The following is a 13,591-nucleotide window of genomic DNA, read 5'->3' as shown; positions in this document are numbered from 1 at the left end:
ATGTGGATCCAGAATAAAAAAGCGATAAGCTAATCACATTAATGTTTCTGAAAGAACGAAAAAGAAAATCGAAGCATGCAACATTTTGATAAAAGATTTGTCAAATTTCACAGAAGAATGCTCCACATTTTCAACAGACCACTTACAATTATCTCCAATATTCTATTATACATGTAGTAATTCTCTTCTTTATTACCGGAGCATATTTTAATTGTCTCCCTATTATCGGATCCTCTAGTAGTTCACTCTATTGTCATCCGAGCTTTTGATATTACCACTCGTTATTATCGAAGCTTATAGTAATTTTATGCAGGTTTTTTTAGAGCATTTAGGTAAATAATGGCAACAGTGGATTACTGCTGTTCAAAATTCGAAAATTGATCAAGAGAAAACAAATCAGTGTTACAAACTAAAATCAAGGGAAACAAATCATCCATTAGAGGAAAACGACGGAACAACAAAGAACGCCAACATAAATAGAAAGGGAGTATTTGATGAAAACTGTCATATTCCTAACTGTAAAGGACATGTGAAGAAAACATGGTGGGCTGAACCTGGTTTGATTTGTTTTAAGCTTTGCCGAATTTCATTTGTCTTTATGGAATGCTCTGGTATTTGTAATCAGAAAAAAATGTGTCCCGATTAGGGGCTAAAATATAGGAAATCCATATTATTTTCATATATATGCGCTGAAAAAAGACTGGTTAATTAATTATTTTTTTTTATTTTCAACGTCCCCTGGCGTTGAAAGTACAAAAGTATTTAAAAAAATTATAAGTTACACGTGAATATTTACTAGATGGCTTAATGTGTGGAAATTGATTCTAAAAATGTTGTTGATTGCTTTGGGTGCTCTGTAAATCAAAATCATAGACAAACGATATGTCAGTAAAATATGGCACGTGTTGAATTTAGTGTTTTTTTTAATATCAGGAAAATGTATTAGTATGTGATAATTATCATTGAACTTTTAAAACCTTTTTATTTGTATTGCTTCTTGCAAGCAGAATTGAAAAAGCATGTTTGATCATACAGATAATTAAACTGCTTAATCAACCAAACAAAATTGAAACTTTGGCAAAATGAAGTTTCTTATTTTTCAGGTTTTTGTATGACTAATCAAGTAATTCTTTCAAAAGATGTTTTTGTGCATCTTAACTATAACATTAAATCAAACATATCAAACAATGGTTTTGAGCTTCTGGTTAAAAACAATGTTGATATAGTATTGCATTGTATCTTAAAACAAATGCAATTCCGCTTTTCAAACAATGTTTCCCTTATATTTTATACAAGGTGTAACAATATAAATAAAACTAACGGTACCAATTTTCTTGCACCACAAATATCATGGACGTATATGATTTTATTTTCTCAAACTTGTGGTTCAAATCATCTTTTTGGAGGTCATATATCAATATCTAGATGTGTATCAATATCGTAGTGAAAAATGTTTTATTATAATTGGGTTTATGTAGCATGTAAGCTTCTTTTGTGTATTGCACGTTGCCTGCTAGTGTATAACTTTGTCCTACATCAGTACTTGGCAATCTTGATTTTTGTTAGCAAGTTACACTATAAAAGTTTGTAAAAGATGCCTTTGACTTTTTGTCGTGATTTCTATTTCGTGTTGGGTCGTAAATTTCTGATAGGACAAATACTGTGGGGACAATTAAAACCAAAAGTAAAATAAAAGAGATAATAAAATAATGGATATAAAATAAAGACGAAAAGATTTACAACACTGTGGAAAACTATAGAAACTAAACCCTCATCAACACGAACCGCATCAAAACAAACAGAATAAACACATGTTTTAAGTAACAATCATCAGTGCCTGCTCCTCTTGTGACACCCGTCGTGTTGCTTAAGGTCTAATCAATACTTTAAAAAACGAAAACACGTTTTAATATATAATATAATCTCTTACATGTATTTATGAATACCAAAGTATACTCAAACCTTCGGATACAACATTTTGAGGAATAATAACCACTTAACGAAACAGCTAGAAGTTTGACGTTGTCAGAGGAAATAAAAAATAGCAAGTGAATAGTTTTCAGACGTGTTTACACAGTCCTTGATAAATTACACAATCATGTGGGCAGCAAATATAACAAACTGTTGCGATACTAATCTCATTCAAAATGTAATCAATTTCAATTATGTAAGTCGTTTTGTGTAAGTTTTTCTTACAAATCCTCAGATATAGTTCATTTAATTATCCTTTATTCATAATACTTACTTCAAAACTTAACGTCCCGTTACCATCATGGTCAAACGTGTTAAACACATAATGAGCATACGAATCAGAATCTACAAAAGAATTTTATAAAATAATTATTTTAGCTCGGGGGGGCCACTTCAATATTTTTTTGGTAGGGGTGAGCAGCTGAGACATTAAGTACCCCACCCTTTTCATATATTTTGTTTATCAAAAATATATACCCTTTCATATATCAGTTCACAAAAAATAGACCTATAGATATATTTCTTTATTTTATAATACCTATGAAACATATAACTCTGAGAAACCGGATAGGCGTCCGCTTAGTAGAAAAGTACATTTCTGTCAGCAACCTTACAAGTATTAGTAATTTTGGAAGAACCTGAGATTTCAAAATATTTCATTACACAAATAAACTAACAAAATTGTCAATCTTTTATACTTGATAATACTGCAATAATGAACATGTTATGAAAACTATGTATTTAAATTAAATGAAATACCTTTTTAATATATCGAAACAAAGTTAAAAAGAAAACAATTAAGCTGATATTAAGAAACATTTTGAAAACTGATTTTAAGAAAGAAAATGTATTTGTTTTCTAATTCTTGAAGATGTCCTTCGTCCTGTCTGAGTCTCAGTTGGAAGAACAGTTTCACAGAACCTGCCATCAAAATCATCATCTAAAGCTGCTGATGATACAATGTTTCTGTTTAGATTCCTCTGATGTGGTGTCTGAAAGGTTTTGCGAATACATTCCGTTATGATTGTCCTTTCCTCATCAGCTATGCTAAATGAATTTTCCTCTGGATGGTAATTCAAATTTAATGCACAAATAACATCTACTGCTTTGATAGTTACTATTTTGTAATTTTCCAAAGTGAAATTTGTTTCTTTTGCATTATATTGCACAAATATTATGGATATATCTTTGAGGTAATCCTCAGAGAACGAAACTGTTTCCTTGTATTCTATTGTCCTTCTATTGATAGTTCTCCTCATTCTCTGAATTCTCCCAACTTTAAATGTTTTCTCTAACTTATCCAAAAAAGCATAGTCATCGAACAAAGAAAGACCATCTTCCACATTTCTTGGAGTCGGATTGTTTGAATTACAGGGATCCTGTATCTGTCGAACTCTGACCAGTCTAATAAAAAAGACAAACAATGAAATAAAGATAGAAAGGAAATTCGCACAAGGATATAGATCATGTAGATGCTGTAAGCAGAGACATTATTTTATTCTCACGCTCAGATCGAGTTTCTTTATCATATAACATGTCTCAAATAAGATTCAGACTACTCGTAGCCCAATACAATAGATTATTGAAAATCTTAAGTGTACATAAATGATTTAAGACATATTTCCAATTCAGCTTATGATGATAAATATCAAATACAGTACTATTAAATAAGCTTGCCTACATGTATATGTGAGAAAAAAATCAATCTTTACGCATGCATGTTGTGGCAGTGTCCAGATGTATGTATAATAGTATCATAATATTTTTCAATATAGCAAAACCTTGATAAAAAAGTTAAAGTGCCAATTGTTGAGACTAATTGTATTAAAAAGGGGTAAAAAAATAAAAGATACTGTTCGGCATTATGGCATTCATATTCAGGTATTAAAACTTGAAAAAGTTATGAATATATACCTGTCTTTTGAAAGATTCGGATCTTCATTCAGCAGTTTCACAATCGTAGATTTATATTGCAGACCATGACCTGGAACCATAACTGTTGGATCTGCACGCACTGTTGATCTGTAAATTCAATTTTGTTATTTTTATTTCAAACACTTGTTTTACCATATAAATTTATTCACGTTTTAAGGCAAAGAAGAGTAAAGCTTCTATAAACAAAAAATATTGTAACAAAGAAATATTTGAACTTCAGTTTACACCAGGAACAATTCAATTTTATATATGTCTTTAGTTCACTACTTTTGATTGGGCTAATTGAGCATTATGCCTTTTTCTACACCCCTCCTACCAAAATATATTTTTTATAAACCAACCTGTTTGTTTCCTGTGCGTCTTCATTTTCAAATTGGTCAACCAATGAAACCAGACTATCTTGCAAGGCTGATGACTCTTCATGTGTTACGTCAAACAAATAATGTGAGCCCAACTGAGAGTCTGCAAATACAAGTTTACAAAACTTTTTAATTTGTAAATATAATGATTATATTAATAATCAACCAAAAACACAAATAGTTTATGAACTCTTTCAACATTATAGTGTGAGAATTATTGCTTTTCATTTCTAAACAATAATAGTGATAGTTGATGAAATTCTGTTTATATAAAACAAAAAGTTAGATTACAACAATTTTTGATCCGACAAATTTTTTTCTAAGAATATCAAACTTACCAGAAGTACTGTAATTGTCATCATTGGTATTGGCATGTTGTTCACCTATGGGACTTTCATTTTCTACATCATCATTGTCATCATCATCATCATTGTTGTGATCATCGTCTTCATTGTCGTCGTCGTTGTTGTCATCGTCACGAGGATCGTCTCTTCCACCAGATAAATCTCTAAAGAGCTTCTTGTGATCTCCATGTTGAAAAGGGTGGTAAAACCAGCCGTTGTCAGGATCATCTGGATCGTCAGGATTATTAGCATTATAAAAATCTGGTCCCATTCCTAGATTTCGTGCTAATATTCTTGCCATTTGGATGCCTTCTTTCCAGTCCCAAATTTCAGTTCCTAATGCCGGATAATCTAAAAGGGAACACAAAATTCCACCGTGTGCCTGTCTATGCCATACATTTTCCTGCTTTATATGTGCTTTCGCAAAAGCTGGTGCATTATCATCAACTTCAATTTGATTAAGTCTGATCATGTGACTTACATTTCTGAACATTTGCGCATATGGATAAACATGATGATTGCCAACAAACTGTCCGTTTTTAGAAAAGAAATCTTCACAGCAGTCTGATCCAACAATACTTAATTCACATTTTTGTTGTGGGAAATTATCTCGACTAAAGCATATCAAAATAACAGCAAAGTGCACAGATATCAAAATATCCGTATAAGTCTCTCTTGACAAGAAGTTCTTAGTCAATGTTAGTTGCTGGTGCTTGTGTACAAAATTTCTCCATATGCCCATAAAATGTGCCACAAATCCTGCATAAGTTATTCTTATTTTAAGAGACGCAGATGGACTAAAAAATATCTCAACATAGTGATAAACAATTTTCAAAAACGCCTTTGTTCCTCTTACTGAAGGATCTGGTGGTACATTTTCATTTCCTGCAATCAATATATCAAGACAGTCTTGCACCTTTTTGAATGATAGTTCTTGTGCAATTTTCCAGTTTTGTCTGTCCCGATTACGTCTTACATGTTCCCGTGTAAGACCATGCTGGAAAAGAGAAAATTCCTGAATTACTTTTTCAACATGGTTCATGTGCACAATCAGTTCTGGGCCAATGTAAAGTATTCTGCTGGAATGATCTAGATGATTGATTAATTTCTTGTGATTGTGAATAGGATCTTGGTCTCCAGTTTCCCTAATTACATATTTCGATAATTGTTTATCGTCATGTTCTTTTCTTGCAGAAAAGACAAATCCTAGATCTTCAGGTATTGGTCTGTAACGTAATCCTGCTTCGCAAGTCATGAGTTGAACATGAAGCTTGCGTCTCCTACTGTCTCCATCTGAACTGTGGCCAATTAGGGGTCCTAACAGTGATTCGAGGTGGTCTTTATATAGTTTTTGAATTTTCTGCCATTGTTGGTAAACATCATGATGACTAAATCGGTTACAAGTTGGCATAAGAAGACCTATTAACTTTGGTATTTTTCTGTGTAACGGGTTAATCATGATAACACGAGCATGAGTTCCAATTTTATTCTCTGCAAAGGCATCTATGATTGTTTGATATGCTGCTTGTCCATTTCCAACCCTGATATGAAAAGACTGTAAGCATTTATGGTCTGATGGATTTGGAGTTTTTGGTCCACAAAATCCGAGTAATTCGTCCCTATCCTGGTGGTAATTGACTACTCCTACAATGGCTGTCTCATCTTCAGCTGTCAGTACTGGAACGGGAGATATATTATGAACTTCCATTATTCCCTTGACTAACAATGCATATTGTATAAAGTTTTCAGTCTCTATGCCCGGTTTCAAAACTATGGATTTTAATTTTCGCCATTTATATACACTGTTAAGATTGGGTCCTTCCATATTAATAGCAACAAAATTTGCAATACGTGGTCCACCTAATATTAGTAACGCTTCATAAAAGTTCTTGGTAGCTGTTTTAAATCTTCGCCCGGTTGGTCCTGCCACATGAAAATTTCTAGCAACACTTTCTAATGTGTCGAACAAAACCTTCTTATCTTTGAATAGTCCCTTTTCCTGAGCCTTTACAAAATTATGAGTTATTGCTTTCATGTCTCCCCTCTTGCTAAACTCGACTAACTTTTCTTTGTAATTTCGGAGTTTCAGCTTTTGCCTGATTTCTCTTCTCTTTAGGAAAAATATAGTATCTTTTGCCTTCTCAAGTTTTTCATTTTTGTCACGTAAAATATCCAGCTGTTCAGGTTGGGTAAGATATTCATATCTTACTTTTTCCAAATTACGATTTCCAGTTTCATCTGTTTTCTGAACTCTCAAAAGAATTCTCTTTTTAAAGGACGGCAAATTCGGGATGTTTTTGCACATATAGCATGAATGACCCTCTCTGATTGAAACTTTTCCACTGCAATTTACATGTTTATATGTTCCGTTAAACTCTGTAGTATTTGATTCTTCTAAAATTTTAACATTTATAAATGGGAGAGGGTACCAGCTAGGATTACCAAAGTCCTCACCATATTTTAAGTCATTAAGTAAAAGTTTTGTGTCAACAGTTAACTGTTGTGATGTGTCTTTGAAGTAAGTATACTGATCTTTGTACCATCCTTCACATAAAACCTCTTTTTGTAGTCAGCTGTGATCTTTTGTTGTTGTTATTTTACTTGTGAAAAATGATGATATGTCCTTCATCTTATTTGTTTGTTTTCTTTCTTGATTTGCTTTGTGTTCATTACTGTTAACGTGACATCTTCCCCTGTACAATGGGTCTCCCCTGCCGGTAACAAGATTAATTTGTACATTGCAGCATCTACAATATGCTGAGGTCCCTTTACATATAAAAACCTCTTTGCCGAATTCCTCTTCAAATTTCTCAAATATAGCCATGGCATCACAAACCTCTTTCCCTCCACTTTTGACAACCTTGTCTTGGATCCTCCCAATATGACTTCGGGACAAAATATGAAATTTTATGTTTTGAACCTTCTTTTGAAAGTTTCGAATCTTAAATTCTTTCTCACAAACAGAACAAGAAAATGTCAAGTTTTCGTCATTTCTGCTAATCTGGAATAAACATTCTGTTCCGTATTTTTCCAATTCTTCTTCCTCTAGTTTTTTACCTAGTTCTTGCAGGACTTTTATCTCTGAAAAAGTTTTATTGACTTTGTTTTTAACAAATGTTAACAGTTCAAGTCATAATTTGAAGACTATATTAACCTGAGATATATACTACCTAGGATTTAGCCTTAAAATGTTCATGTATTCAGATGCGTACTTATTGATGTTATATATACCAGGGTATTAAATTTTTTGGATAAAAAATGAAATATTAATTTCGTATCATACCGAGATCCATAGTTCTACCTAATCATATCTGTAAAGATTTTTTTTATGGACTTTTATAGCTGACTTTGCGTTATGGTCTTTGTTCATTGTTGAAGGCCGTACGTTCACCCATAGTTGTTAATTTTTGTGTCATTTTGGTCTCTTGTGGTCTCACTTGTGGTGACTTGTCTCATTGACAATCACATCACATCTTAATTCTTATATCATTTAAAAACTTTGGATATCTAAAAAAGAAATAATTGTCCCGATCACACTCAGATGTCCACGGCTCAGAGGTCCACGGCTCAGAGGTCCACGCCTGCGTGAACTTTAAGATGAGGATATTAACCATGATTTTGCAAATAACAGTCAGTGTACAAAATTTTCTTCGAAGACTCTTCACCTGGTTCAGACAAGGTATAGGTGATTGATGGACTAGTAAACCAAAAAACAAAATATTATATACTAGTAGTACGAACTATTGGTGTCTAGACATAAAAAATCCCAACATCTTTGGATTGAAATTAAAAAGAAAATATGTAAAATACCTTGTCCATAAATATATATACGTGTTAATGTTACCTGAATGAGGGGGAAATGAGGGGGGAAATAAAATAAAAATATGTATGAATACAAATATTACCATGATCATCTTCATAACTCAATGAAGTTGCGAAGGAATTTTCGTCAAGCTTAGAAATTGGCATCTCTGTCTCAGAACCATCACTGTTGGTATTTGGTTCATCCATTGGCTGATCTTGACATGTAAAACTACTGGTGTCACCACTTGGTGTAATGCTCTTAATAGCAATAACGTCGTCAGATCCCCCTAAATAGGTTTCATCTTCTGGTACATTAGTAAGGCGAATTTTGTTGTGGTCTGGCTCATCATTTCGTTCATGTTTAGTAGCAACACAGTCACAATAATCACACCTTGCTTTCCCAATAAATTCATCACATTCGTCACATTTTAAACACTTTCCTCTATTAACCCCCTTTATATCTTTCATTTTGATGAAAATTAATTTCTATTAACAATACTTATAAAATATTGTCATATACATGTAGTAACACCCCAGGAAAAAACACTTTCAGTTTTATGAAACTGAGAAAAAAATATAAAAGTTACATTGCCGTTTCCCCTTTTTAAAAGGACACTGACACTAAGGAATTTCTTTTAATAATTGTTAATTTATGTTTCATGTATACAAACCTTTGAATGTTAATTAGGTGCAAATTTCACAACTTCCGATGATAATGGATTTATCTCGGGATTTATAGCACCTATAACCTCGTCTATAACTAGCATCAGTGAAATACCACATTGGAAGATAAATTGAGATTAATTAGTTTGACAAACAACTGATGCATTTACGACTGTAGCTTAACCGCAACAAAAATAAATACTCACATCCGATTAGTTTCAGATACTTATGATATAATCTAGCAAGTGATAATATTGACCTAATGATATATTTAATCTGAATTTCTCACCCTATTCATATATCATGGAGCATGAAATAGTGACCTATTCCAGCGGCTCATCCCTACCAGTCATTACATAGGAAGTGGCCCCCCCGAGTATTTTAGTCTGAAAAGACAGGAATGATGTAATACAAAATGATAAAACAAGCCAATATATGAATGTAACTGATTTATTTTTTACATTTGAAATCATTTTCAATTAATCCTTGCAACAGCAGAAAAATTATAATGATTCCAAATGATATAAAACAATATCCAAATTAGACGTATTACCGGTAGTGTAATGACATGAGCAACACGACCTTGCGACAAGTGAACCAGGATCTGCTTACCTTTCCGAAGCACATGAGATCAACCCCAAGCCTTCCGTCTTTCCCGTTTTTGTTGGATTAGTAATGTTAAGTCTTACTTTTATATGTTGTGTTTTTATATAAAATAGATACCTGTTTGTCTTGTTTGTCTTTTTCTTTTTTAGCCATGCGGTTGCTTTTTTTTGTTCAGCTTAGGAGATTGAAAGTCCCTTTGGGTCTTTTCATATCTTTTTTATTTGTAAACTTGATAGAAGGAGAATATTTAAAAAGACTAGAATTTGCCCTAATACTTTAAAACGTGTGGGTTTTATCAATCCAAAATACTACACAAAATATTATAGACAAATCTCTGTAGTTGGCATGCGTTTGAAGTACATTCATCCGGAATTCTTAATGCTAAGTTTGGATAAGAACTGAAACAATTGACAACCTACATGACTAAAGAAAAAACTCAATTGATAGCCAAATCATTCTAGTGTTAACTTTGTCGTGGAGAATTAAAACCATAACTTTATTGAAATAGTTATGATCTTAAAATTATTACAAAACTACTTTTTTTTGGTACCTTACATAAACAATTACTATAATATGGACCCCTAATTGTGCATTATTAATGTTGTAAAGTCAGTTTAATCATTTTTCTATAACTTTGTAGAACAGCATAAAAATTTACTCTTCGCGTCCTATCTGATTCTAAAACATTCTGTGTCTAGGTATACAATCTAAACCTTGGCACATTTTGGTTACATAATATTTCGGAATGTAGTTTGCGACTGAGGTTTTCACAAAGCTTTATATCGTGCCAAAAACTGAACCTTGTCCTTTTGATTTCTAAAAACAGGTGAAAGGGCTATTGAATCTTTTTGACAAAAAAAGTCTATGGCTCAGTTGGCATGCAGCAGCATACAACAGAGAAAGTAGCTATATTGCTATATTGGACTGATATTTTAAGAATATGGTTAATGGTTAATATACTAAATGCACACGCGTATAATTTAACGATTTTTGTATGTGGTGTCCGATTTATCGTTCGAATTTATTTCCCAAAAAAGACGATATGAGGGAAGCAGAAATAATGAAGCAAAACCTTGACAAAAAAAGAAAAACAATTACCGATCTAAACAATAAATCAGAGACTGAGCAACAAAGAACTTCGCCAAAAACAGGAGCAAAATCAGTGTCCTCGGAGAGACAATACAATTCAGAAAGAAAATGGTGAATGTGTCAAAGCGACAACAACCCGACCATAGAGCAGACAACAGCCGAAGGCCACCAATGGGTCTTCAATATAGCGAGAATTCCAGCACCCAGTTGTGTCCTTCAGCTGGCCCCTAAAAAACAATTACAAATCCACCAAAGCACGAATGTATTATTTTCATAAATAATGGCCGATAAAACATACATCTCACAAATCTATGTTTAATCAGTAGTAAGACATTGTGACTGTTAACGTTTGTAATAAACATAACGCACAAACATATCAAACAAAATAAATTTCAAACTGTCGTCAATAATATATGCATAACCTTTTGATGAGACGTAAAAAGAAATAGTTCTTTCAAAATTTCTTATATTCGATATTGAATTTATAACGTTATCTTTAACTAGTGCATTGTACTTGAAAGACATTAATTTTAACTCATATCAACTTAAGGCAAATTGATAATTAATTAATTAAATTCTATTTATTGTTAGGTTGGTTATATTTATAAAAAATTCAAGTCTTATTTGATGGTAATTTGCATCAAAATAGAAATATAGAAGACATTATTCCAGTCTGTTACTCTTTATAAAATGAAATCACATATCGTATCGACAAATCCATCACGTTTTCAATCTTATTCTCAAGTACTAGTAACATATTATATATATAAAACAATTGAAAACTTCCTTCACATGTTTTGGCAAAAGTTTTAATACTTATAATGTTAAAGCATTATTTTAAAAAAGTAGTTTTTGACTGCTAAATATACTCAAAGGTTGTATGTGTCTCCGGTATGATTATCAGTTCAGTAGTAAAACTTCTTTACTACACGAAAAATTGATATTTGTATTAATAAATTTTACTGTTATAAGTAAAAACGTATAACATAAAACCAGGAGAAAAAATTAGGACATCAGACGTGCTTCTCGAATATATAAGAATCGTCAGAGATATGATATATAATAAAATATTTTAGAATGAACTCAAATACTGCATGTTACCCACTATTTGGGTTCATCCATCTATTTCGGGAGAGATTAATTGATATAAAACAGAATCCCGAAAATATTCAGAAAAACATTTATATTTTTAGATCGTCCCTAATTTCCTTTGTCAGAGTTGCTACTATTAATGACTTAATCAATCAGCTCACCACCCTGTGGAAAAAAACGGGAATATATCTCTTTGAATGTATCTTCATCAACAATACCAGTGGGACATTCCTGAAAAACACAAAATCACAATTAAATTCAATCTTTACAAATTGAAATAAACATTCAGCTTTCACACTCGTTTGTTTATTATTGGAATTTTTATACAACAATAATCATGCCCAGCAGGTAAACAATCTTCCATAGTTAACGTGCTTGTAAATGTTTTATTCTTGCTATAGTGTATTATCTCGTAACAGTATAACGACTTAGTTGTGACATATATAATGCATTTCATACATATCTGGCATTACTCTTGTTCTAACTATTGCACGACGTAAAGAGACCAGTACTATATCAATCATATTGTATTGATGATAATGTTTGGTGTTAACTAATTGGAAAAAAGGCATCTATTTTAGTACTTTATATTACTCCATTAATCATGACCCCTCTATAGCGGCTTCTTTTCTAATGTTCATAGTTGTCATTTTTATGTATATTCATGCTGCCTTGACCTATTTAGCACATCAGTCACCTGATTTTCATCACGTAAATCCATGTGGGAATTCATAAAATGGTTTCAATCTTTATGACATATTAATATTTGGTGTAAATCTAAGGTTAATCCCCATTTAAAACGGAAAAACTCTTCAAATGGAAAAGATAGATAATAAATGTATCAATGTATTCCACAGAATCAATACATGAACGCCAAACTTTCAACAGGGCCATAAAACTGTCACATAACTCCATGTTTAAGACGGTTCTTAGCAAAGAACAGAATAATTTGGTATATGTCAAATTCCGTACATCTATGAATTCACGAACAAAGTTTAGGAATAATATCAAGAAATTTGCATTTAAAGAAGAAGTAACATAATAACAATTACCTAAAATTGCATATTGGGAAAGGGTATTTTATATTTGCACAAATAACCGGTCTAACTTGTCTCAATTTCTGTTAAGTAATATACAATACTTATTCATTATATTTTACCGTTTATGGTGTAAAGACGTTGAGATTTTAAGCTTCAAAAAATCTGCTGGCCTATTTTGTAGGACTAAATAAAGGCAACACTAGTATACCGTTGATCGAAACTTATGAATCGATTGAGAAAAAAACAAATCCGGGTTACGGGGTTACAGACTAAAACTGAAGGTCACGCATCAAATATAGGAGAAGAACAACGACACAACATAAACACAACATTAAAATGTAAAAAACTCAGAAACAAACTTTTATATAACCATGGCCATTTTCCTCACTTGGTAAAGGACATAATTTTTTTGGCCTTAATTTTGATTTTAATGTTAAGTATGCGAATCTTCAAAAATCATCCAGTTAAAACAATTTCCCAGTACTATTATGATGCTTATCATAAAGAACATTATTTACTCAGTTTATAATAATAAAAAAAATCCGTCGATTTCGTGTTTCATCAAATTTTCAAAGGTGACAGGAACTTTCAGATTTGTTGTCTTTAAATTTCGACATGTAACTTCATTTTTGAGGGTACAATATCGGCCAAGATGAAATAGAATCCCATTGAAAAAGTTTCTTTATAC

General features: G+C 32.1%; 1 protein-coding gene across 1 annotated transcript in view; it reads right to left on the bottom strand.

Moving 5' to 3' along the window:
• The window catches only part of LOC134716135 (Kv channel-interacting protein 4-like), a 48,699-nt gene that overhangs the window by 20,025 nt on the left and 15,083 nt on the right, over positions 1–13,591 (bottom strand). Inside the window, exons 3-4 of the mRNA XM_063578923.1 lie at positions 12,025–12,094; positions 2,246–2,316 (exon numbers count right to left, since the gene is read on the bottom strand). Of these exons, the coding sequence (XP_063434993.1) occupies positions 2,246–2,316; positions 12,025–12,094 (141 nt within the window). The remainder of the gene's footprint in view (positions 1–2,245; positions 2,317–12,024; positions 12,095–13,591) is intronic.

This window comes from Mytilus trossulus, chromosome 4, assembly GCF_036588685.1.
Source record: "Mytilus trossulus isolate FHL-02 chromosome 4, PNRI_Mtr1.1.1.hap1, whole genome shotgun sequence".
NCBI classification, from domain to species: domain Eukaryota; kingdom Metazoa; phylum Mollusca; class Bivalvia; order Mytilida; family Mytilidae; genus Mytilus; species Mytilus trossulus.
Note: the sequence above shows the minus strand (reverse complement) of the source record. Positions and strands in the feature narration are given on the sequence as shown.